The 27354-nt window shown below is 41.6% G+C and overlaps 1 protein-coding gene across 4 annotated transcripts in view; it reads right to left on the bottom strand.

Annotated features, from left to right (window-relative positions):
• oxr1a (oxidation resistance 1a) overlaps nucleotides 1–27354 on the bottom strand; it is a 167091-nt gene that overhangs the window by 84640 nt on the left and 55097 nt on the right. For all 4 annotated transcript variants that reach the window (XM_013276484.3, XM_025911800.1, XM_025911801.1 and 1 more), the window contains one exon: nucleotides 5721–5917. In XM_013276484.3, the coding sequence (XP_013131938.1) occupies nucleotides 5721–5917 (197 nt within the window). The remainder of the gene's footprint in view (nucleotides 1–5720; nucleotides 5918–27354) is intronic.

Below are 27354 nucleotides of genomic sequence, written 5' to 3'. Positions count from 1 at the left end.
GTACTATTTTCAAGGACAATTGCTGTAGTGATGGCTTTACACACAAACACAAGCACAAGTAGTAAAGGAGCAACAAGACACCAGCTTCAATGCTCAACCTGACACTTCCTTCGATCTTGTGAATAGCTGCTAATGGGATTCTGACCGCTACACCAACTCCTCCCCCTCTTCGACCCTCCAGTGAGAATCCAATGAATAACTAACAGGGGAATAATCAGTCAGAAGGTGGCGGTGGCAGGGTCCGCCGCTCTCGGGGTGTTAGGTTACGCCGTCACGTGCGCACCCGCCTTGTTTATTAGCATTTCCTCTGTCAGCTGCCGTCGATACAATGCTACACCGGCAAAGTCGAGCCTCTGCTTCTGCCTGCAAGCCGCTAGTGCTCACCGAGGTGTGCACAGCAGCACTCGAATAATTTCACACAGTTTACCTTGTTTAAAAGGAAATTATTCATGATGGATCCTGATGGGAATTCAGAAACAAGCCTGACTGACAGTAGTCAGTTTGGAAAACAAACGTAAAGATTCGATTGTAAATTTAGAAAACTTTGATGATAATTTTTGCTTTTAAAAAAGTTGCATATCAAACCCTCTATGAACAGGTCCTGTTTTAACTATTGTAGGCAACGGTTTGCTCATATGTTCTTACATGTGCATGAGCATAAGTTTAGCTGTCTCGGTTGAGAAATTAAGCCCAACTAGATCGTAACGTGATAAAATGCCCCTCTCCAGCACTTCAGCGGCGGTTGGTGCCACAGTTTGTAGCAATCTGTTGTGGAGCTGTCCGTCTGTCTTTGAGACAGATTACCCTTCTGCCGGTACCCCCCGGTCAGAAACACAGAAAATACATTAGAGCATAACAAGGTAGAGACTGTGAAGACAGAGAGAGTGAGACATGGGGGGTGGTTGGAATAGGCGGGAAAGCAGAGGAGACACTGGGGAATGAAATGGTAGAAAGAGCAGAAATAACAGGAATGGGGGATACAGCTCTCCTCTTAGAAGCCATTAGGTGCGGTGACATGCTGTGCCGGGCTCTGCCTTTGCGTCCATACAAAGATGCCTTATAGCCATAATCCGTCTCCACATTTAACTTGAGACAGTACACAAACATAGGCAGAGTCAGACCCATGTGTGCTTCCATATAGGCACGGAGCGCATGAGTCAGCCCCGGAGAATAAAGAGATTGAAGAGCACTTGTACGGCAATGAGAGCACAGTGTGATGAAGCAGTTTTCGCATGCGCTTGTTGTAGGCAGGAACACGGTAAGTCATCCTTAATGAGTCTACAGTTGCGGGGACACAAGGTTCATCTCCTGTTTGGCATTCTCTCGCCAAGCTCTGGAGTGCAGGCTCGAGGCTGGCTATAATGATGTAAAGGTCAGACGTGGCAGTAGGACTAGGAGGCTGTCAGACGGAGAAGCCGGGACTCTGGGGAGAGCTGGTGTCAAGTGTCGTTCCCTCAAGAATCTTTCCTTTGCCTCTCCTTTTTTCTCTCCTTTCATTTCCTCTCTATTGCCAATCTTTGCACTTGTTCCCTCTCTTTAGTTTTACTTTCCTTCGTTATAGCACCAATCATTTCTCCTCCTTTCACTTCCTTTTATCTCGTTTCCTTTGCCTTCTTATTTTCCCTTCTTTAAATTTCCTCCTCAGTCGTCTCTTTGCTTAGCTTACCCCTTTCACAGCTTATATTTTCCTCTCCTTCCACTTCCCCCCTTCCTTCATTAGCAGTTTCTTTGCTTTCTCCTACCTTCTCTCTTTCCTTTCATTTTTCATTTCCCCCATTCATTCTTTGTTCGTGTCAAATTTCCTTAGCCTTCTCTTCCATCACTCTTCTCTCCTTCCCTATTTATTCTCCTGTAAAACCTGTTCATTTCCTTTCCTTTCATTTTTCTTTTCCATTGTTTACCCATTGTTTCTCTCCTCTAACTTCTTCCTCCCTTTCAGTGTTTTCCTTTCCTTTACTCTCATTTGCCTCTACCCGCTTTCTGCATCCCATTCCTTTCTTTTTCCTTGCTTCTCTTCTTTTCCCCTTTCCTACTTTTGCCACTTCTCTCTTTCACAGCCTCTCTTTTCTCTGTGTATTCCCCTCTCATTTTCCCTTTTGTCTTCTTATTTCCTTTTCTTTACTTCTTTATTATTTTTTGTTCTGGTTACACCCTTTTTTCTCCTTCAGCATGTATGTAGAGTTATACAGCTACCCATCAATTCTTCTTGAGCAAATCACGTAATGAAATAAGCAGTCTGAGCAATGGCTGATCCTCATCAACGTCATGTCTGGACGCTGCTCGCTCTCTCCTCGTTCTGAGTTACAGGATGCAGCAGTGACTGTAGCACTTTTAATTGAAGAACACCATCAACACTTACCCTCAGAGGTGGCGTCGCCTTGGTAGGAGGCTCATTGGCTGGGTTATTAAAACGTCTGTTGTGAATCTGCTATGTGCCTCTAATGACAGGTCTGTCTGAAGCTTGGCAGACAAGCGCAGCGAGCGGCCTGCCACATTATTGCTATCCCATTAGAATAAATTAGCATGATCATCCCTGCAGGAGCAGCCTGGCCTGGGTTTAAAAATGCCACAGGGCTCCACATCCAATCGCGATAAGAAATAGAGAGATGGGACAGTCGCTCATCAATGTCTCATTATGTGATCCAGCTGTGTAAATGACTGGCAGATGCAGTATTTCTGTAGTCATGTGAAAAGTCAGGCCTTGATCTAATTGTGGTTTATCTAGGCCAACGCTAGCCAGAGCAAATGATTAACTGCTATGACTCATGCTTTGGAAGCTTGTACAATTTGTAACTTTGTAGTTAAAAGCCGTAAAAGCACAATAAGTCACGGTCGCATTTCATTTAATGGTTGAATGACTGTGACTTCCAACCCTGTGCTTTTACAAAGAGCCAGCAGCTGCCATTGAATTGGTAATGGATGACAAGAGCGGGCCGAACTGTCAACAGCCAGTCCACCTGTCGTGCCAAGCTTTTATCCCACAATTTCCTCTATTGATTATTGCCGACTGAGCTGATCGATCAATCCGTTCTTCGCTCAACGCCCTGCTTAAAGCAGCAGCGTCAATGTGTGATCACTATAGAAAGTTCACTGGTGTGGCACTGGCAGAACGGCGCACCTTGAGCCAAATTGTGCCTGCTCAGTGGTGCACTGCGACCCTAAAGAGACACGGTCCTGCAGCAACTCAACCCTAAAGCTGTCCTCTCCCTGCAGAATAGCCACTGCTGCTGCACTGATTTACATGATTAATCAGACTGTATGCTCAGCCATGAAGTGAAATTCAAATGTACCAAGAACTCTAATAATAGAGCTGCAAGGGCATCAGACTAGAACTGCCATCCTACAGTTGTATGCCTTTGCTTGTCAGTCATGGTGCAATTTACATCCACGTTTGTCTAGATTTGACCTTTGCTGTTTTGGCTATAAAATGTTGTAGCTGCATAAATGTTTCTGTTAAAGTTTGTTACAACCAGCTAATGAATGTGCAAAACTGTGTGAGGTCACAGTGACCTTTTACCTTATCCCAAATCATTCACTCCTTCACTACTCCCTACTCCTACAGATGAGGACAGAATTATTAGCCCCCCCCCCCCCCCCCGATGCTAATACTCAGCTGTGTATCCTTTTTTCTGGATAACAGCCTGAAGTCATTTGATGTAATCTCACGCTTGTCTCCTGAGCAATCCCAGCACGTTCTACTTTTGAGAATTTCTAAAGCGCCTACAGATTTGATGGTTTTCTGACATGAACCTTGGTCTTCAATTCACCCCACAAATTTTCATTTGGATTCAAGTCAGGGCTTTGTGTAGGCCAGCCAGTAATGTTCACTTTGGTCTTCTAGAGGTAGCTCCTGTCCAGGAGCCACATATGTTTTGTTGGTTGTTGTCAAGCACACAACATAAGTCACTCACAGCAACGACCAAGTTTTGGTGCTGAGTGCTTGGTCTCTGTGACCAAAGAGCTCTAGTTTCATGTCATCTGTCCAGAGGACGCGTTCCAGTAAGCATAATCTTTCTCACAGAGTCTTTGAAATCTTTGGCTTCCTACCTCTGCTAGGCTTCTTCTGCACTATGTGGCTCTCTTGATGATATATCTCACTCCAGTTCTTGACACTTAGAAGCACTGTGATAACTCTGTATGTCCATCTCCTGCTTTGTGAGTATCAACAATTTGTTTTCTCAAATCTAAACTGATTTCTTTAGTTTTTGCCTTGATGTTTTCTAGAGTGACAACTTGAACCTTTGCTGAAGTTTTTACACTGTATGTTAACTGGAAAATAATCCTCAGTTTTAACTTAATTTTACAGTAAGTTACATTGCACATCAGTGGTTTCTGCTATGGCTCAATAAAAAGCTCAGTTTTTCACAGGGCTAATAATACTGACCACACCATACAGTCCATTATATAAAAAGTGATATTCTGAAGAAATTCTCTGTTGTATTGTATAATAGCTATTGTACAGAAGGCTACTTGCTGTTAAAGGTAGCAATAGTCATCTTATTGCTGCTTCCTGTTTTCTTATTCATGTATTTTATGAAAGCCATTTAATCCATTCAGGAAAACAAAGTCGGGGGAGTAAAATAAGTAAATATCATCGTTTCAATTATAATTCTGAGCTGATCAATAAACATAAGAATCTGGCAGAGCCCTCAATGCTCTCTGCTCTGCCAGGTGATTTTAAGTGCCAGGCAAGGAGCTATTTAAAAAGTCAACGCTCACTTTGTCTTTCTTTAGTCTTTTGGTTTTAATTTCTCCTCTACATCGCCTTCAATTTCCATCAGTGCTCCTCTTGTTTCCATGCTTTTTTTCCCTCATATATCCATGCCCTTAATAGCATCATATCACTGAAATTTACATACCCAAGGAGTCATTTTAATTGCGGTGTTATTAAATTGAACTAAAATGTCCTGTTCATATATTTATACACTTTTCTCTGAAATTCCTTCTGACATATTTGGAGCTTTACGTCACTTTTTTTCCTGCTCCTTCAAATCTGATTCCACAGCTATGGATAACTCCATCAGCTTGCTACATTAAAGATCGAGTCCAAAAGCAGCAATAACAATGTATTTGGATTAGGTATGACTTGTTTTAAAGCACACATTTAAAAAAAAATCAAATAAAGCCAGAATAAGGAAGTGTGAAAGGGAGAGTGAAATAAAAGTAGAATAAGCCTACAGCAAGAAATACCTCGCAGATCACACTTCCACCTTCTAACCTCGACCCAAGCAGCTTGTGAAGTAAATCTCATCAATGAAGTGAACAGAGGATGCACCGCATTCATCAGTTTGGAAATTAGTTTAGCTCACACTCATTTCATTATCTCCGAAAAGTCAGCTCCCTAAAGGGCACTTAACTGTCATAGTACCAACCCACTGGCTGACACAGAGAGCCACAGCAGGCAGAGCCACCACCAGCACCACCACCAGCGCCACCACCACCACCACCACCAGAAATAGAATTCATCACAGGAACAAATCTCATCAGAGCCACATGATTAAAAATTATGTGAAGGAAATGAATCAGGAGTTGTGTAATGGGGAGAGCCAGCTAAAGAGGTGACAAGGGGAAGCTAAGCTGAGTGAGAAATGCATGTCAGCAGCTCAGACGGTGCATTTTAATGCTGACTCAAGTAATAACTGGACATCAAATTCAGGCAAAATGTTCTCCACTGGCACACAGAGAGACAGGATCACAGCCCCAGCCCCTGTGTCATTTACCTATGGTGTAGCCTCTCTTCAGCTCGCCACACCGGGGGCTGCGGCGCTGGGAGTTGGTGGTGTTGTTTTCCTGCACCGCGAGGACGGTGGTTGTCTTGGCAACAGATGGCGCAGCCTTGTTGAGGGGCGAGGCGGGCACCAGTGTCGGGGAGAAACCTTGACTGGCAATATCCACCGACTGAGACTTCTTCTTCAGTCTGCAGAAGGGCAAACAAGGAGAGGAACGTGTTATTGCTATATTCACATGGTGTATGGATGAAAAGGCAGAGAGTGGACAGAGAACGGATGAGTGACCTTCATCGCTCCAAGGGCGAGGGGATCAAAGCACATTTAAATCTGAGGCGGTTAGCTGTCACTGCGCTGTGTCACAGAAATGTAATTGTGCAAGGCAATTTTGTAGCGGCAAGGAAGTTGGTTGAAAGACTCAATAGGCTAATTGCAATCTTGTTAAGTGTGAATTTATTAGCATTGCTCTGCTTGCCCAGTGTAGAGCTGCCTCTACTGTAAAAAGGGATTAAATGGTGGGATATTGGAGGGGAACAGCGGGAGTCCAGAGCTCAGGAAACAGCGAGTAACAAGCTGCAGAAGAAAAGAAAAAATCAAGTAGAGATATAAGAATTTACGGAGGTGGAAATGCTTTTATTTCATCTACAATATACTAAATCCTTTTTCATCTGTTTAACCAAAACACCCCTGGACCGTTCACAAGTGGCCCAGAATTCTGCAAACAGCTCTAATGTAGCTCCATTTCACTGGCCCATCATCAACTTTAGATTTCATAATTAATTTTTAGAGAGCTGCTTAGTCTGGTGGCATACACGACATCTTACATTTAACTAGTTCTTAAAAGTCCTGTAACGAGGGCTTAAAGCTCTAGCATATGTGCCTTGGAAGCCACGGTTCACAAACTTGGATGTGCTTTCACTATTGAGTTGTGGTTGGGATGCCTCATGATTCAGCAGAATTAAACACCTCAAATCAATTTAGTGAATCTGTTTAACTGGGCAAAACAAATCGGTAAGAAACCACTGCCTGTAATCCCAGTTTACTTATAGCTTTGACTAACTGGGCCTACTTGGGCACAAATCTTCATCATCACCCTAAAGTTGTTCTTTTTGATGAACCACTCACTGTGTCCATCCTCAGTGGCACCTACATGAATAAATGGATGTATGTGACCGGTTATTTTTTATACTCGATACCTCCATATTTACACTGTTGTCTGTCACATCAATTCAATTTCATTTCATTTGCATAGCCCCAAATCACATGAACAGTAACATTTGTAAGGTAAAGAACCTACAATAATAAAGAGAAAACTCAATTAGATGACTCCCTATGAGCAAGCACTTGGTGACAGTGGGGAGGAAAAACTCCCTTTTAAAACCAGGCTTAAGGAGCGGCAGCCATCTGCCCTTTTGACCTCCTCAGACTGTACCATCTTCTCCATCCACTTGGACATATATATATGTGAGGCTGTACCAGAAACTACTAGTCAGATTGACTGGTAGTACTCCATGGATATCTGGAGAGACCAAAATAGAAGGGTTTTTATTCCCTTTGTTAGCCATGTCGCCCCTCTGCTAATATCTAATCTCCTCTGTTGAAATTAAAACATTTTCTCAATCTCATTAGCCAAGCCATGAGATGGGAACTTAGGGTATAAACAAAATTTTTAATAAATTGTGTGAACTTCTAGTGCTTATTGTAAGGAACCGAATTGGCAAGTTTGCTAGCAGACTTGCCAAAACTTGCCAAGTAAGCTAGCAGGAAGTTAGCTGGGAGTGCTAACTTTATATTGATTAAAATTGTTTGTAATTCTTAAAAAAGGCCTAAATGGGGAAGTGAGCATATCAAAAGAGAATGCAGAAAAGAAAGAGTAGCCCTTGGTGTTAACATGACTATACCAGCATCTTGCCTAATACCTAAAGATGCAACAAGCAGACCTTGTTGTCAAGCTACGCAGCTAATCTTAGTCATTTAGCGCATTTGCATTCTGTAAAGTAGTTTTTCCTCCATTACCACACTGAATTCAAATGGCTAAACAATTACACAGAAGCTACAGTGCAACATGTAAAACTGTCTTTTCCAGTAAAAGGTTTACAAAAGTTGAATGCTCATATAAAGGGCATCAAAAGGCATGTGCTGGCTGAGGTAGGTCAAATATAATCTGCCTACAACAACAACAACTCAAAGCCTATTAAAAGGCTGATGAGATCCCAGGTTTGGGTTTTACATTTATAAATGAGTTAACTGGGCTAATCTGAACAGGTAATCCCACAACACTCAGCAGCAGGTTTATCCATTTACATATGTTCGCAAAGCCACACATGTAAACACACAGAATAAATCACACTAAGACACTGACACACTCATACAAATGCAAATAAAGTGGTCTTAAAATAATAAAAATATTAAAAATAAAATTCTTGGGTGTTTCAGCAAAAACTTTGTCAAAAAAGTAAAAAAAAAAGGCTCCTAAAACACTTTCTGCTATACACTGAAAAAGTCCTGAAACAGCAATACAAGATTCCCAGTGCCGCGCTCCCTCGCACACATTTTCAATCATTCCAGCAAAACTGCTGAAGCGAACAGAATCTTTCTGGCCATTTCACCCAAGTGCCCATCCCCTCATGGACCAAAGCAACACACATGACCACAGTGTCTAAATCGCTAATGAAAATGCATAATCTCTACGGAAATGTCCTTCACTGTGAGCTCTTTTTAAAATCAAAGAAACTGAAGCAGTCAAGAGAAGGTGGCAAACGGAGCAGGTTGAGCTGTGAATAAACAAAAAGAGGTTTATAGAGGTTTTCCTTCAGTCAATTGAGTTAAAACACACAGACACTAAATATATCAACTAAAAATTGACCCCAGCTCTGTACCTTTTGTATTTGCATGTACGTATATTCTCCATCACATTCTGTCTTGTCTTTCCATTAATGCATGGAGTGGAGGTTTTGACAGAGCTGACAAAGGCTGACACAAAGTTAGCTGAATGTGCTAGACTGTGCTTGTTTTGAGGACAGAGAAATGCTGCTGCTGTTAATGGCAGGACCAGAGAGAGAAAAGACAGAGACAGACAGACAGACAGACGGAGAAAGAGAGTGCGAGTGTCAAGCTGTGTGAAGTCTATCTGCTTTCCCTTAGGAGTTAGTACTAATTACTGTCTCATCAGTAGAACAGAAGCCCTTCTTCTAGCTCTGTTTCACTAAGCTACAAGGCCAAACCGTATCAAAACGCGTGTGTGTGTGTCAGAGTTCAGGAACAGAATCGATGTGTCTAAGAAAGCAAGATGGAAACAGAAGCAAAGAGGTAAAGAGAAGGACAACGCATGTGAAAAATAACGTATTCGTGCCTTTGTGTGTGTTTACATTTTCATTCTTTTTATAGTATGGAGGCAACTGAGTGGCAATATTTTTATGAACTTATTCTTCATTTTAAGTCTTTTTAAAAGAAAAATCATCAACAGTCAGTTTAAAAGAAGAATGAGACAGTAAAACACACAAAGCACAACAAAGAAACAAATTAACATTTGTAAAGACAAAATATTAATGCGGAAAGGCACACCCATCACCTGTCACCTCCAGCTAGCATGGCAAAACAAATATGCACGTCTCAAAGGGGACTTCTTTTTCATATTTTCTTTACCAGAGGCAGGCAATCAAAAGGAAGCTGCCACAGGAAGATGGTTTTTGGACACCGAGTGAAGAGTATAGCATAAGTAAGAATTATTATTTTGTTCTTTCATTTATTCAACCCTAGTGTAATAACCCACAACATAAAATATGGAACTGCAAATGAGCACAAAAGGTCCCCTTTAAAGAGTTTAAAATGTACTTTGTCAGGACTAATTACACTAACTGTTGCCGTACTGCACATGTTTGACTGTTTTTCATTCTAAGCAATTTCAAGTCTGTGTTGTGACCCAGTTCAAACAGGTTTAAAACCAAGTCAAGGCAAATAGCTGAGGAACTAGAGAGTACCCATCAACTGCCCTTTAAATATGTGCTGTAAAAAATCATGTGACTGAGGAAAAATCATTTAAGTTAAACCTTTTAATTAGGAAGAATACATGAAGAATGGGGGGGGGGGATGATAGCATGAACTTCAACTCAGCATTAGCCATTATTAGCTTAGCACTCAAGTCTCTGACTGCACTGCCAAAGATGAAGGTATGTTTGGGGGTAATGCAGGTTTTCATAAGAAAGAAGGATAAATGGAAGTTTTGCAGGCATAATGATGTACTAAAATAATAGTAACTATAAAAATTAATAAATAATATTCTATTTAAGCCTCAGTGCAGCACTGTTTCCAACTCTTTATGACCAATTACATGCTAGCGAATGTCAACAACCTCCTAAAACCATTCACCGAGTGGTTGTGGAATACACTTGACTTTTCCCTAGTGATTGGTATTTGCTAATCAGTCTCCGGCCTGCATTAATGGGCAATCGATTTCACCGCAGCTGCAACCTCCAGCAATCACTAACAATCTTCCACGGAGTAAATATTTTTCCTGCACAACCAGTGGTTTCCAGATGGTTGCTAACTGGTCCTTAGGCCTGTGTGACTTAGGCCTAACTTATTTATGATTTTTTTTATATAGTTTTTGTTATTCCTGGAATAGAGAAGCCCAGTTTCCATACTGCAAGTCTCAAACCATACAATATAAACTTCTGTCTCTCTCTCTATGGCAATGCTTTACAGTGGTAGCGCAATTAAACTGGCGACCATCCCTGCAACCTGACGTCAGCTTTAACAACCCCGACATGTCAGAAACATTCCACCTTAATCTCTCTGCTTTTAAGTTTTTCTTTCTTTTTTTTTTAGTTTGTGTCCAATAATGCTTGTTTAATTTTTTTTTCTTGCTGCAGTAGTTTTACTATAGTGTCAGCATATATATATATGTATGTGTGTGTGTGTGTGTGTGTGTGTGTGTGTGTGTGTGTGTATGTATATATGAAAAAAAAAAAGTTTGCCACGTTTGTCCTTTTCATTTCTGCCCCAAAGCCTTATTATGAAGTTGTGCTGAGAGCTAATCTGCGGTCCACAGAGTCTTTTCTAATGAGCATCCTAGCTCAGCTTACAGGTTCAGGACCCAGGTGGGTGGTAGCCTGAGAACTGAGATGCTGTGTACCATCATCAGCTGCACTCTTCAGCAGCTTCGGTTTCCCACTGCGACTAACGGAGGAGCAAATGGCTGTAATCCCTTATACAACCTCAGAATGGAACTTTAACCCCAGATTTTAAGTCAAAAGTAATGGTAACTTATCTAAAATACGCGCATTCAAATCTATAGCACAGAAGAGTGAAAAAAATCTGAATCAAATAACAGGGGCCTGCACAAGCTAAACTGCTCACACTTGCATAGTCATTCTGAGCTATTTGGAGTGTGGCTGTCGTGGATGATTCAAAGCACTCCCAACACAACAAATTTACAACACCAGATTTAATGTGTGGTGCATGTAGTGGACTGGTTTGCTTTGTATCAGACTGAAAGTGTGAGCTGTTAGAACGTGACAAGAAGCATGCCGAAGGTCAACAGCCAGCCTGCCAGATGGCATAGCAGTTAATGATGTAATGGACACCCTTGCGTCACCAGTAGCTACTGTTTCCCAACCACATGGCTGCTTCATTTCACAACTGATAACGGCACAACTGTGAAACCCATAATGAAGCCCTAGTGGGAGCTTGCAGCAAGTATAAGAGGCTTTTCCTCTCACACCAGTGAGGAACTATAGAGCACCACAGAGGAATGAGAGACGCATGTCGACAAAGCCAGCAGCTCGGACTGATTCCTATCTGCGAGCAAATGCTCACTCGATGATGAACAGAGGGAGGGTAAAAAAATGAAAGAAAACAGACGCACGGGCATTTTGTTTTCTTCCTCACTTTCGTGATCTGACCTGGACCAGGAGGCAGTGGTACATTTGCAGCTCTGCCAAACTGGCATCAGTAAGATTATCCAACTCTACAGGGATCCACGTGACTTGGCAAAAGGATGCATGAACAACAGGAAATTTGGGGCTAAGTCAAAACACGCTTATCGCTCCCCTACTAAGAAGGATTAGACCTCGAAAAAAGGGGGATGCGTTTGCAGTGCCTTCCAGTGCTCCTCTTTGCTTTGCTTCCAGTTCCCTGTCATGAACAAAAAGGGAGTTAAAAAATGTTTCATATTTTATTAATAGCAGAACTGATAGTAATACTAACACTGAAAATGGTTAACTATAGTGTGTCCTTAATAAGCTGTTAAAAGGCACTCAAGGTAAGGAGACTGGATTATCTCTGCACCTTCCTTCACAACTAAGTGAACTGCATTTTCCAGGTTGCACTAGGCTGTTTTTAGTGAAAAGCTTTGATAAACCCACACAATGCGACAGATAGCACAAAGGCCGCTAGCATTGTGGAGGTTTTAATGCTTTTTTATAACTATATATTATACACGTTGTTTTAGGGCCCTGCTCGTATAGGACTGCTTTCATGTTTTTTCCATATTATGTTTCATTGTGACATTGCTCTCTTGAGTTCATGTAGTTACAGAGCCGCAACGTCTGTACAGGGAGGAGCTCGGGGTGGATGGAGGAACAACAAAAGGGTCTTGCTTTTAGAGGGTAAGGACAAGAAATCATTCAGGTTGGAGGACTTGTTGCAGTTTTAATTAAACCATTTCAGGCCAAGCCACAAGTAGGTGTGACATCTGATGAATCCTAAAAACTAATAAGGCACTTTGTTATTTTGATCACATGAACAACTTCATTAACATACGGGCAGGCAAGGGAATATCTTCTACTTTTTAAGTATCTCTTTATCAACATCCTCTCATCTTCATACCATGCAGCACTCACATAAGATTGTTTGATTTGAAATGGATAGCAGTTATGACAAAAACAACTTGACAACTGCAGGTTAGCTAAAGCCTAATAAGAACGAGTCAGTTGCCATCAGTGCTGTGCTTCCACACACACACACACACAGAGAGAGAGAGGAAGAGCAACAACAACCTGTGGCCATGCATGTTAATGAGCCTCTTTCTTACGTCTCGAAGCAAAATGAAATACGGCTCAGACCCCGCCGTCCTCTGCTCTGCGCTTAGACACCTCCACATAATGATCTATGGAGCTCTACGCCACATTACGCTCATCTTCCCTTCCTAAATGCCAGAGCAGCAATTCCGTGTCAAAGGTTCATGTGACGATTTTGACCAATGAGGCTTTAAACTCTCCCTCTGTAACTAAGTGGCGAGAACAAAAGCTAAAGGCCAGCCATGACGCAGGCGAAAAGTTAAACAACAGAAAAGTGAGCAACATTATTAAATCCTGTGTCAGGTCGGCTGTGACGGTGTGTGCTACAGAGCATTTGTCATCTGGAGCCGGGAAGCATCTATAAAATGCCACTTTTCAGCCAGACATGAACAATGCAATCAAAAAGTGAAGCTACAATTCAATCTCTTTTATTACTTATTTAATACATTAAAGAGCTTTCCAACAAATGAGACGCACGGTTCCCTCGCTAAGTGGGCATCCATCCCCCCACCCACCCACCAGCTGGATGTCTAGTTTGATGTGATTCGTTATTCCTCACACATCTGATGCTCAGCAAATGCTTGATTCCCCCCCAATTATTTAATTTTTTAAGACCCCCGACATTCTCTTGGGCTTCTTATGTCTCGCTTTGCAGTTTGTCACTGGCAAAGGCAAACAGGCCAACATCAGCATCAGCAGGTGGATGGAAGAAAGAAAAAGAAAGTGCCTCAATGTGTGACTTTCTTTCTCCAGTGTTTCGCTATAATAAGGAAATGAGATGTGCTATAGGAACAAACCCAAGATAGGGATAACGCCCACAAGCACAAGAAAAACTACACAGATGGCGATAGCTCTGCCCAGACTCATTGATAATAAAGGCAGTGAGAGTCGGCTATAGAAGTACTTTACAACTTTTTTAAGGCAGCTGCCATTGCTGCTGTGAAATCAACTATGTTCCAAAAGTTAAAGTTCTTCTATAATATAAATCCTTAATCTAACAGAATGTAAGTAAAGCTACTTTTTATTCTGTGTCCTATCTACAAAATGTTTGCATTTTAAATGAAAAGCCTGGTTATATATAAATGTTTTGGCAGAATCAGTACTTTTACTTCTTTTACTTTTCTTTTGCTTAATCCATCCATCTATCCTTATCTCATTCAAGGTGGCCAGTCTTTCACACCGCTGACTTACAGACAGACAAAAACTCACACACACATTCACTCCTACAACCAATTAAGAATCGCCAATTAACCAACATGTCTTTACAGTGTGGGAGGAAGCTGGAGTACCGGGAGAAAACCCACACAGAGGCAAATGGAGAACGAGCAAGCCCCACAGGAAAAGGCCTCCAGCTGTACAGTACAGAAAGTCTACCTGCACCTGTGTTTTCAGTTTAAAATTCAGCCCCCATGGCTGTGGGTTAAAAAAATCCTCCAGACACCAGTTTGCCCTCCTTAATCAAGCCTTAACTGATCGCGCAGCATTACACTCTAAAATAATACCGGACGAAGACACTAGCATACATAATGCCTCACTAGCCAACCATCCCTGGAGCTGTGTCTAATGATTTCTCCATCACTTAGCAGCTGCAGCTGCCAGCAATGTTGAACAGCTCCATTCTGATCAAAAACAGTCCATAAATCAACAGTTCGGCTGGTGAACACACAGCTGGGGGACAGGCAGCTATTCACTCTCTAAAATGTATCAATATCCCACAGACACACCCCTCAGCCACAGCCTTTCACTTGACTAACAGAAGAATTATCTTAGCTGACACAAGGCAGGGAGGGAAAAGAGGAAGATGGAAAATCGCTGCATCATTATGTGTCTGTCTCTGACTCGGGGGCATGTTTTTCTCTCATACTTTTCTTTTCTACCTCCGTATCACTCAGACAGCAAACGCAGACACATACAGGGGGACAAAGAGATCGTGCACACGTGCACTCTCTTTGTCCCCATCTTGGAGACAAACACAGCCCTTCAGACTCAGCCGCTCGATCACACACAGCTTTCGGTGTTTGACTCAGTGAGTATCCGCGGGGCCCAGGGACCATTACTGCTGCCACTGCAGTCTTCCACTGTCCTCCTCCTTCACCTCCTCCGCCGCCTCCTCCTCGTTGCTAGCCTCAGCCTCGCTCCTGCACTCTCATTTGCTGAGCGCCGGTGACAGGCAGCAACACAATTGGTCAGCGACGGTACTGGATACAACGTCATGCCACTGTGGCTTGTGGTGGTGCAGAAATCAGAGACGCGTTCTGAGTTATTGGCAGTTTTTCCAGCAGTGTGTGGAGTATCATGTTAGATCATTACATCTGGAAGAAGCTGGAGGGGCAGGACAGACAGCGGAGATGAAAAGGAACGTTTTAATTATCACTGTTATTGGCTTCCCACATAGCATCTAATTTGTTTGAAAGAATAATGTGCAAATATATCCCAGAGCAACAACAGTGCATTTGTGAAAAAAAGTAACATGGAGCAGAAGCACCAACTGCTACAAATAATGGAAAACATGACAATACTGGCTGGTTTGTTACTATAGTTTTGATGTAGCACAGGCAGGTTGTCTCCCGATGATTTCTGATTTCTTTGGATTAGCCTGTGTTTTCTCTCTCTGTCCTCTTCCTTAGTGCTGATTGTTTGGTGGCTCACCTCCATGCATATATAGCCAGAGGGGGGCCAAGTGGAGAGATCTCCTCCTCCAGACCGTTGACTCGGGCTGTTGTCTTTAGTTTTATTGTTTAGTTATTAGCTGAATTCACTAGTTTACTTTCTTGGTGTAAAGTTAGGAGAAGCCTGAACCTAATCTTTCAAACCTAATTGCTCTTTGCTTATTGTGGATCCCATCAGCTATATTTGTGCAGAGTTTTCTCATAATCGCTGCATTATTTGGCATTCTTTAAACCATAGCAACTTTGTGGCATGCTATATGTTGGGTTCCTGAATTTGGTGACCACAATACACTGAACAGGAATGGAGACAATGTAAGAGAGATGCACTCGTGCTGTGTAAGACTTTAGAAAATACACCTCATTTTGAGAGTTGAAAGATCAAATTGGATGAGACTTTCCAACTAAAAACCTAATTTTGTATAAGCTCTTTTTAACTGCATTCAGACTGAGTGTAAATTTTAGATTGAATAGGATTTAAGTCAGTAGAGCGACACGGTGAATTATTTTTACAGCATACATCTTTACTGACTTTAAAAAACAAGAACTCGGTGCACAATTACTCCTCCAAACGTACCTCTTGTCATTGCGGCCAGTGGGTGGCTTGATTATGGGGGCAGCTGTAAATTTAAGTCAATCTTGAAGGTGGTGTAAGGCAGAGGTCCCCAACCCCCGGGCCAGGGACCGAGTCGTTTGGTACCGGGCCCCGAGAGTTGAGGTTCGGGTGTGAAATTTATGGTTTTCAGGGTTTTTATCGCTAACTCGGTTTCCCTGGGTCTTTTCCCGTGTTGTAGTTGTGCGTCTTATTTTGAAAGAAATATTTACATGTTACCATAGCGACCAGCGAGCATTAAGGGGCAGAGAGGAGGATGTTACTCTCAATGTTGTTGGCGCATTTCAGGAGGATGCCACTAATAAAGTTACACAATTACACAGTTAATTCGCATTTATTATTATATTTACAAAATACCACAGTTTTTGTCTTGGTCGTATCATTTTATTTTGTTGTATTTATCTGCGACACCTTGAAGGCCAGTCAGTGAAAATATTGTCTGACATTAAACCGGTCTGTGGCGCAAAAAAGGTTGGGGACCGCTGTTGTAAAATTGGCATACTGTCTACAGTGATGCTGGTGTTTCAACAGCTTCCAGTTCATGGCAGGCTTAGGCAGGGGTGGTTCCTGCCTCATTCCTTAACATCCAAACTAATTCCCTGTCATCTGATGGTGACAGTTTGGGTCATCTGCAACATCTAGGCAAAGTGGTGACACATCCAAATAACTTGCAATTACGTACAGCTATTTGAACTGATGGTGTTGGAATCTGTTTAGAAATGGCTCCAATAAGCTTCTGGAATGGACCTCAACCCTATTGTAGATTTTTGGGCTATGCTTAAAAGCTGGGTCTGTACCAGGAAACCCAATTTAAATGAACTCCACAAATTCTGCCAAAAAGAGATGTCAAATATCCAACCAGAATGAAACCAGAAGGCTGTTGATGACTATCAAAAGCATGTGATAAAGATGCTACTTGCTAGCTGATATTTTACCAAAAACTAACGGGGAATGTGAATAACTTTGAGCTTCTTTGTTTCATTTTTATCCTGTGTGGATTAAAGAAAATCCAAAATAAATTCAAACTCAGTCCTTGTTAGATCAAATTTGAAAAGTCATTCCATAAAAAGTCAACCAAACCTAAAATAAAGTTTCCACCTGACATTCAAAAAAAAAGTGAGGTCATTTTGAATTTCAGGAGAAAAAAAGGTGGGACGGGGCTATGTTTACCACTGTGTAGCATCCCCTCTGGCTGCTGGACTTTCAAAAGGGGATTCAAGTTGTTAAACAGTCCTGGCTTTTCTCTGCTGTAGTTTTGGTGAAAGCTCTAGATTACAGGCATTTGTAACTGAACAGATCACATGGGTGTGGACCAAGCTGCTATTTTCACGGTGTCACATGAGCTTGTTTTCCTTCCTTCTTTTTTGCCCAGCACAGTATGTGAAACAGTTATCACTCTTGGTACAAGAACATGACACTCTTCTGTCCTTATTATTAATCTAAATGATTTAACACGACTGTTAGATTTTAATTGTCTACAAGAAGTTTGGAGTCAGGACATCTTCACCTAACTGAGCATTAAAAAGCTTTAAAGTAAAAACTGCAACATGTCATTTTTCTAATGCTAGCAAAACCCTGAAAAGCTTTTAGTTTTATTCTTCAGTTCAGAATTTTCTCTTTAGTGTTTAATCTGCTCTTATTCGTTGTTACTAATTAGTCTGGTTGCTATCAGAAAAGCTTCAGGAGTGGAGTGGGCAGAGGGTTCGGTGATATAAGGTGGTCTAGTGGGAGGGGAGTGGATCAAAAGTAAAAAAAAATAAGACAAAACATTTTTGCCTTCTTTCTTTTCTCCTTTGTTTGGGTCTGAGAGAGAGATAAACAAAGCTGCCGGTGATACAAACATCCCATCTGACCCAGAGCAGAGGCTGCTGTGAAACCATGCTCATTTGTTGAAGCGCAACCCTTTGATTGGCTGCCTGCTCTAATTAGAACAAAAAACATATGCTAGACTCCAGCCGTCTCATTAACACCATGTCCTTGAAACAACACTGAGTGGCCCTGCTGTTTGACTGTGGACAGATTCGAGCTCTACGCATGAAGGGCGCTACATGTTATCACTGGTATAAGTGGCCTTGAAAGGCCTAAGCCTTTCTTTTCCTATGGTGAGCATGAGGACGCCCACTTCTGTGGCACGAGCGTCACATGCTGGCCCCAAATTATTTGGACTTGGGTTTTCATATAAGCAAATACTAGGGCTTATCCTTGCTTAATTACATTTGAGATGCTTGTGTGAAGCGTTTGATTGAGCAGGGTTTTAGGAAGACCTTTAGTTGGAGAGAATATTATAGGTACTTTTGGCTGCTCCCTTTTCCCCCCCAAGGGGTCACCACAGTGGGTGAGTGGATCCACATATTTGATTTTCCCCCAGTTACTTCACTGCCAAGCTTGGGAATGGCACTAGAAGTACATTTGCTTGTGACCACCAAAGCTGGCCTTCTCTTTCACATGTCAGACAAACGTGATGCACATACATAAGATCAAATATGAGCTTGTTCCACTGTGGGCTCTTAGAACCGGGATGTCAGACTCATTTTACATGGTGGAAACTTCCCCTCCTGTCAGTGTAAAGATGTTTAACTACACATTCAATCGCCGACATATGTAATATAAGATAAAGAAGTGCAATTTTAACAGTACATCTCGGTGTTTCTACATGATATAGAAATCCTGCTGGAGTAAATGAACAAAATTTGTCAACATGGCTCTTTGGGCTTAAACTGCAAAGAAAGAAATGTGTGAAATGACAGAAAAAAACTGTGTTGCTCGTTGCCCACACTGTGCTATCATTATAAAACAAAAAGTTCCCTTTAATTTACAGAAAATGTCCTTTTTTATGGACATGCTGTAAAAAACAAAAAAACAAACAAACAACATTTCTAAAGTACATTGAGAAAAAACAGGAACTTTTCTGTCATTGAAATATTTATTACTTAATTACTTAGGTATGGCGCGAATGGCCATGGCAGAGGTCGTCTTTAGCAGGAAAAGCTGTGGAACTTGAATTTGAAAATGCAGGTTTATTCCTTTCTTTACATTTTCCAAAACTATCCATTGGGTCGAATTGGAGTCTTTGCTGAGCTGATTGGATCCGCATTAAAATTGTCCCTGTTCAAAGTTACAAGCTAACATTTTCAGACACAGAATTTGAACATCCACTAACTGAGCAACTAAAGATTACAGTGTTGAGAAAACTGAAAACACAAGCCTTAAATTGGTTCAAATTTAAATTCTGTCAGGTCTGACAGGCGTCGGCAGCTGTGCTGCCAAATTTTGATAGCAACAGTAAAGACAACGTGTTCTGAATTCCCGACAGTTCACACCTGTGATTGCCTTCATCTCCATAGCAACAGCATACAGAACAAAATATGATTTCTCTGAATTAAAACTGGTGACCACAACACAAAACACACAGGCTTCTGTGTTCAGTCACATTGAAAAGATCTGCAGTCCTTCACAGTGCAGTTCTAATAAACCATGCTGTGACAGGCTACATAAAGGTTACATTTTTTATTCTTGTTTTTGTATCTCAGCACAATCGTCTCCTCTGTGTATCTGTGCTAAATCCTGTGAGTTGCAAGAAAGATTTACTTCATTGTATTTTCTCACTTGCACATCTGTTCATTGCTTGATGGCAAGCGCTGACTGGCTGACTGGAGGCACCGTCATCTGTTAGCACTGGTGTCACTGACACCAGCTGATCAGGTCACACAAGTCCTGGATGGTCCGAAGCTGGAGGCGTACTTGCTTTGAGGTCACTCTGGTCAAGCCTGACTTGCAAAGAACTGCAAATGTGTATACCTGGAAGGATAAATCTCCTCCTCCCAGTCCACAGTCTTAATTCTTGAATCAACTCTTCCGTTTCTCCTCTTTTCCCACGCTCTTCTTGTCAGTCATTATCCTCCCTCTTTCTGCCCTCTATACAGTTGGCAGTCTGGTCAGCTCAAGCTGGTCAACCTGATGTCGTTCTGTAGCAGGCACCATTGGCAGAGCTTGGCACATTGTGCGGTCTGCTGAAATTCACCGAGCACATAAGTGGAAATGGGAAGGGCCTCTCATTCTCACAAGTGCACACAAATCCACCGGCACACTTGACATAAAATACTGTCGGATAGGACAAATCCGGTCAACAAGTTAGGAAAACATCAGCGGCTTGGCAAGTGGTTAACCTTTCAATAAGTGCAGATATAAGGAGGATAAGAAGTGTCAGATCAGGCCGAATCTAGAAGATAAGAGTGTGTGCCGTATTGCTCTGAGAACGAACAGCTCCTAAATGGAGAGTGACAGTTGAGATGGACATAGCAAATGAAGACAGAGCCTCAAGGATGTCTATGGGCAGCTGTCAATCACATCAAACAGACTCTCACACCAAATCATTATTACACAGAAGCTATAAACTGGTGCTCTGACGTGGGATGTAAGTACAAAAGATGCCTTCCAGTCAAAGTAAAACGACTTTCAGTAATGAGAGTCTTCACATTTATATCAATCTTCTGCATCTAATCATCTAATTTGCCAGGATTGCATTTAATTGCTGTCTTATGTGAAATCTCCTTAATTGGTAGTAAAGCACACACATCCAACGGACCTGCTTCTTGTTTTCTCCAACACGATGTGGAGTTACACAAGGAGAGATAAACAGTTCATTTGGTGTGAAAAATGTTATCACTTATCTTTGCAGCAGTAAATTGTGGTCACATCTCATCCAAACATAAAAAAAGCTCTTCCAGGCAATTTAGCAATAAACGTCACATTTGTGTGAACAGATAGCTTGAATGTGGGTGAAACAGCAAATCAGGTTTAAAATTTCAAAGTCAATCAAAGCCCATGGAAGGTGGTGCTAAAAATAGGTTTCTCACTCTAATCTACATGGCAACTAGCCGAAACACAATGGAGGTATACTACAATGACTTTAACAGTGTCTTTTCAGTGGTAATGACTGCATTACAACCTGCAGTAAAACGAAGGGCTTTATGCAACTGTTTTATTCCAAGAGTGGTGCCAAGGACTTCTGGCCTTACTGTGACAATAATAGCAAATGTTAGTTAATAGTAGTAAATGTTACACAAGGACGAGTTGGCTAATAATTATTCAGACATGTCCTAGAAATTAATCAGGATAAAAGGTTAACTTGAAAAAGCAAAAACAAAACAAAACAAAATCTAAAAAATAAATTGCAGCTCATTTTTTAATAATTAAATTTTTGTGGGCGTGCTAGCAAGCTAGCAAAACACACTGGTGTCCTTGCTATTACAAACTCAAACTGCATCTCAGATATGTCTACACCACAGTAGTGTTTTTTATTCTTGTTGGAAGTGTTGGCAAGTCAAAAGCCAAAAAATAACATGGTGCACAGTCTTATGTCAAAAAAAAAGGAAATAAAGGCAAGATAAAAAAAAAAAGCACACCTTTGACATTGCGAGACAAAATCTCTGTTTCTTGTCTACGTGTAAAAGCTAAAACAGAGTTTTGTTTTTAAAAAATCTTCCTAAAAGTTTTCCTAAAGCTTTTTTTTTTCCCGATAACCTAAAACTACATTTACATGTGGACGAAAACACAAAGAAAAGTGTCCACCAAGCTAGCTTAGCTAGAATGCTACTTTCTGCTACTCCCTTTTTCAATACGGGTCACCACAACATGTAGCGCCACATGTTTGATCTGGCTGATTTTTACATCATATACGCTTTCTGGCACAACTCCAAAGGTATTTTTGTCTCCCAGTGGGATGAAACCAGTGCTCTTTTCACAAATGCATAAACCACTAGACTATGGAAACACTGACTAGCTTAGCTTAGAAAATAACAAAAGACAAATGGCTGTCCTGAGTCTTTCTAAACTAAAATACCTCTAATTCTGGTTTAAGACTGCACTGTTCTTACAATGTCTATTAAGTTTGTTAACTTAGACTATTAGAGTCATAACTGCCACCAACTTGGCTTGAGACACAATACAGACTACATCTCAGTCATCAACCAATTATAGTTTGCTGTCGTTCACGGCATGGGCACTGTCCCTGCCAAGATCCTGATGATCTTCAGAAAAATCCCTCAAAAAAGAAATTGAAAATAATGGCTGTCTATGCTCCTCTTTGTCAGCATCACTGTCACGTTGATTGTCGGAAATAGATACACCTTGGGGCGAAAAAAAGGTAAAAGAAATGAGAGCCTTTTTGCTAGGATGTTGCAAGCTGTCCAGTATGTGGCAGTGGTTGCCATCAACAGGCAGGGCAACACTTTACATCGTAGTTTGTTTCAGTGCACTATGTCTTGGTTTTATGTGTGGACTTTATATTTGCTATAATCAAGAATTTAAACCCCCAAAAATATATGTTTATGCTTGATTGCTAAAAAAATACATTACTAGAGCACATGACTAAATCTGAGTGACCAACAGTAACTTACAGTATTGTGCTAGGGTAGGACAAGTGAGAGAGGAGGCTTAATTCTCCCATCAGGCATCACTTAGTGAACAGCCTGCCTTCCTGCTACAGCAGCCAACTAGCGCCAAGCAGGCAGCTACACTTGACATTCCCAGCACAGCTCAGCTCAAACGGGACATCTGTTAGCTTCATGCAGCAAGGCCTCCATGAAATACCTCCCTCATTTATAGGTATCATCGAAGAACTGCCCAGCTGCTTCGGTATTAATTAGCAGCGCAAACTGATGAAACTCAATATAAATTTAATATGCTGCGAGAAAGCAACACGGCTTATCCAGTTAAGAGCAAACAGTGTGCACACTCTGGGTAAATTCTCTATTTAGTGAGAAAAATAAACATATATGCAGATACAGGAAGATTAGAGGGAAAAAAGCTATAAATCTACCTCCTATACAGAGCCACTATTTGAATTCAGCTGCCTCTAGGATGTAGACTACATCTGGTGCTCAAGAAGTTTGAGGGTAGATAATACTGACAGGTATATCCAGTTTAACACTCTTTAATCTATTTCTTCTGAGAAATGATGAAATTGCTCCCACAATTGCTCTCACTATCCTCCAGCGACCTTGCTGTCTCTCCTGTCGGTAAAAGGTAAAAGGTTTGCAATTGACGGGTGAACTCTAAACTGAAGACGTCATTCCATCAAAGACCACTGTCGCCACGGCGGACAGGCCTCTTGAGAAGACAGACAAATCATTCATATGAGAAAGCTGCTATTTTAAAACGGCACGATTGCTCAAAATGACAGGATTTGACGGAATGGCAGAAAGAAAAAGGTCTCGCTGAAGCAACCTCTCTCTCTCCTTTGTCCACTAACTGCTTTCCACATCGCTTAACTGAAATCTCAAGCCAGAGTGAAAATGACAGAAATTTACCTTTACTGCGAACAAAGATCGATGCGACGTCTATACATTTATGAGACTCTTCAAAAACAAAGTACTGTCGACAAAAATGCATCTGAACATATCGACGAGCACCATTACCGATGCGCAACCACTTTGGTAGTAAAATGAAATGGAGCACAGATGGATGTACTTAAGAAAAACTCAGAACTGTTCTCACTTATTAAATTCCACCAGAAACGCCTAAAAACTAATATTTATCATCCCCCTCAGAAAAATTCAGCTGTAGGGATTCATTATCTACTCGACTACCCTCACTAACACCGATCCATCAACCGAGTATCCATAACTCCTGTGTGTTTTTATCCATTTTTAATGTGTCATTAAAAAAAACAATTTAAATGTCACACAAAGTCTTTAATTAAAAGAAAAGAGGCTATTTTAGAGTAACTGGATAAGGAGAAAAGGTACAAGTAACTGTGATTAAAGATGAACAAACATAAGCTCAATATTCACAGTTGACAGAACAACCTTAACTTATCCCTCGGTTTGGAACTACACAAGCTTCATTAATCTTCATTAGCAGTGGAACTGTGGTCAATGGTCATAAAACTGTTTAAAGGTAAATAAAGTGAAAAAGAAAACATACAACACATTCTACAGCAGAGTCAAGATATATAGAGATAAGGACAAAATTATTACCCCCCCCCTCAAGGTGGAAAGAATCATGAAACAGTTCATTTGATAATATATCTTTGGAGAATGGGTCAAGGTTACCCATGCAGTTTATGGATTATGTCACCAGTTGGAGGTTCGCATTTAAATGCATATGTGCAACAGGGGCCCTCTAGCTGCTGAGCCACCATTTCAGAGCTTATTGCCCTGCAAACGCTGTCAAAAGGCACGGTGATGCACAACTCTGAGTCCCCCGTGACTCGAGTCTTTCTCATTCACTGGTCGCAGCAGGACTAAGTAAATGTGAAATGCTGCATCTACAGCATGACTTCTGCCTTTTTTAAACCCCCACAAACATAAAGAAAGGAGTAAGCCTGCAGCCCGTCTTTGCTTTGTCCTTGTCACGTCGAGTCTCCCTGCTTCCTTCCCTTCCCTCGCCCCCGTACCCCATGCCACAATCATCGCCAAGCCAGCGCCACTCTGAACCAGCAGGGTGTTTTAAGATGCGGGGAGCCAAGCACGATGCGATGGAGCAACAACTTTTCTGCGCTCTCTCAATTTTTTTCCTCACTCCCCCACCCCCAGAGCATCTTCTGCACCACTGCTCTGCCACCACTAATTCATCAGCGCAAATCTCCTGCAAACTTCCTATACAAACAAGTGCGTTGTTGGCTTCAGCTCCCTGGCACACGCTCGCCCACAAAGGTCACACAAGCGCAGACCTCCCCAGAAACAACACACACCCTCCCCGAGTCGCTGTCCAACACGCTAGACGCTGCTGTATTGACATCTGCTCCATGATCTGTATAGAAACAGACAGGGCGTCTCTTTGTGTTTGACCTAATGGCTGTTGACGCGAGTGCTTGTTGCTTAATTCAACACCTTCCAAAAATGGAACTGCAGATGTGCACCAGCTTAATGATAAGTTACTAATATGTTTTTCCACTCTGTTGTTCACATCTGTTTTGTTTCGCTCAGAGTCGGTGAGGCCCCTGAGGGAAAGTGCCAGTTAACACCAAAGCTCTATCAGAAAGAACAAGGTAAACAAATCTCAGGCTCTGATGTATTCAGTTCATTTACATCACTAGATAGTAAATGGGGAAGCCGCTACTGTTTATTTTGTATATTACAAAAACAAAATACCCAGAGGACATGAAGTACTGTGGACTTCACCGGATTTTTACCTGAGTTAGGTCTGTGGACCAAAACAAACAAGTTATGCACACCACGCAGGTTTAACATTCATCACACCTGGACATGCTGGTGTAGCATGTGACCCCCGACCTCTGACATTTCATCTCGCTTCTCAGATGACAAACACTCACTGTTCAGTTTACTAGATACACCTGTTAAACTGCTCGTTAACACAAATATAAAACGAGCCAATCAAATGACAGAAACTTGATATATTTAGGCAAGTAGGACTGGTCAAGAGGACCTGCGAAAGTTCAAACCGAGCACCAGTGTGGGGAAGAAAAGTGATTTAATCGTCTCTGAACGTGGAATAGCTGTTAGTGCCACACGTGCTGGTCAGCGAGCAATTCTCTTAGTGAAAATGTCTTGCTGATGTCAGAGATCAGAGTAAAACGGCCAAACCGCTTCGAGCTAACAGGAAAGGAGCAATAAAAATAACGACCTGTTACAACCAAAGTATGAGGAACACACTGAACCTTGAAGCTTTTGAGCTACAGCAGCATTACCAGGTGCCACCGTTTGCTAAGAACAGGAAAGTGAGGCTGCACCAAAACTGAACAATGGAAGACCACTGAGGTTGATGCATAACTGTAGCATCAGGCTACATCTGGTTACAAGGCACAAAGGCCAAACCAAAAAAGTATACAGCATTTGTAGAGCGTGGGGAAAGATGTACAAACACATAAGATGTTTATTATTTTTATCATTTAGTGCTTAAAACTTCAGTTTTTGTGGCTTACATAACCCTAACAGCTGGATATTTATCACAGCTTAATGTTTTCAGACGCAGAGCTGACTACACACCCTCACATACACCAACAGACACACAAACACACACACACACGGAGCATGCTGTTCCACAAGAGGTCAATGTTAATCACAGCTGACAGAGAACAATGCAGCTGCAACATGCATGACTTTCAAGGTGCGACTCCTTTGTACACGTACACTTACACACAAAACATGTGACTCAGTTCTGGCTAATTCATGTATAATAATCAGCATCCAAAAATTCAGCTGAGAAAGTCTGCATTTTTTAGTTTCCAATCTGTTTAATAAAAGCTACAATATATCCAAACACCACTGCATACAAATACTGATACATATATTTAACATATACTATGTGGGTGGTATGGTAGTGCAGTGGTTAGCACTGTCGCCTCTGGCTGGAGACCTTCCATGCAGAGTTTGCATGTCTCCAAATACATGCTTGTTATGTTAGGTGGTGAATCTGCTGTGCATATAAAGTTTATGCAGCACACATATTAAACACCGTATTTCTTCATCTGTTTTGGTAATTTCTTGTTTTCATGCTGCACATCAACATAAAGTTCTCTAATGTTATTCTATCTGAATAAATAAAGTTAATTAATTTACATGGTACTTGACCCCAAAAAATACTAGTAGGTGAAGCCTCAACCTCATCAACAACACTCTTCTGGAACAGAAGCAAACTTTCGGTCAAATGTCACAGAAGTAATGAGTGGGCTAATGTTGAGTGCATCTGCATGTAGCTATATATTCAACCACAGGAGTTGAGTCTTTCTCAGTTCCTCTCACAATCCATGTTCACCCTGCTGGACAGTGTGTTGAACTCTGCTGTTTTTCTGTTGGATGTGGCATTACTTTGATTTGACATTCACACAGTGTAAACCATGTTTCCCGCATCTTAATCTAAATCCGATACATTTAAAGCCTGCCACGAATTAGTATACGAATTTATGTTGCTCTCTGCTAAAAAGCATCATTTCTACTTGTACATTGTATTTCATATTTTCCAGTCCAAAGAAAGTAAGTGCATGAAAAAAAAAAAGGTCTACAGTTTTGATTAGCATTAGCAGATTGCTGCAGAATTTCCACGACACTGATGGCCACGTGCCATTTTCCTCTCAGAGCTGTGTTTAGACAGCCTATGTGGGCCACTAGGTCCCGGCTTACAAATCCACTTTTTCTGACCAAAGTGGATTAAAGTTTCAGTGGTGAAGATTAGAAGCACGGCCTGGAGTGATCATTTCACTTGCTCTGCTAAGATCTGTGTTAACCAAGGTATCTGTGTATATGTGCAGATATGGACCTATTGGACTGAAGCTAGATGGAGAATTTGCCCTGAGGTTTTACACAATGCATTTCTGAGAAACTTGACCACTGGCTTCCTTACGGTTTCTCCAAAGTGAGCGTGGTTCA

This window comes from Oreochromis niloticus, linkage group LG11, assembly GCF_001858045.2.
Source record: "Oreochromis niloticus isolate F11D_XX linkage group LG11, O_niloticus_UMD_NMBU, whole genome shotgun sequence".
NCBI classification, from domain to species: domain Eukaryota; kingdom Metazoa; phylum Chordata; class Actinopteri; order Cichliformes; family Cichlidae; genus Oreochromis; species Oreochromis niloticus.
Note: the sequence above shows the minus strand (reverse complement) of the source record. Positions and strands in the feature narration are given on the sequence as shown.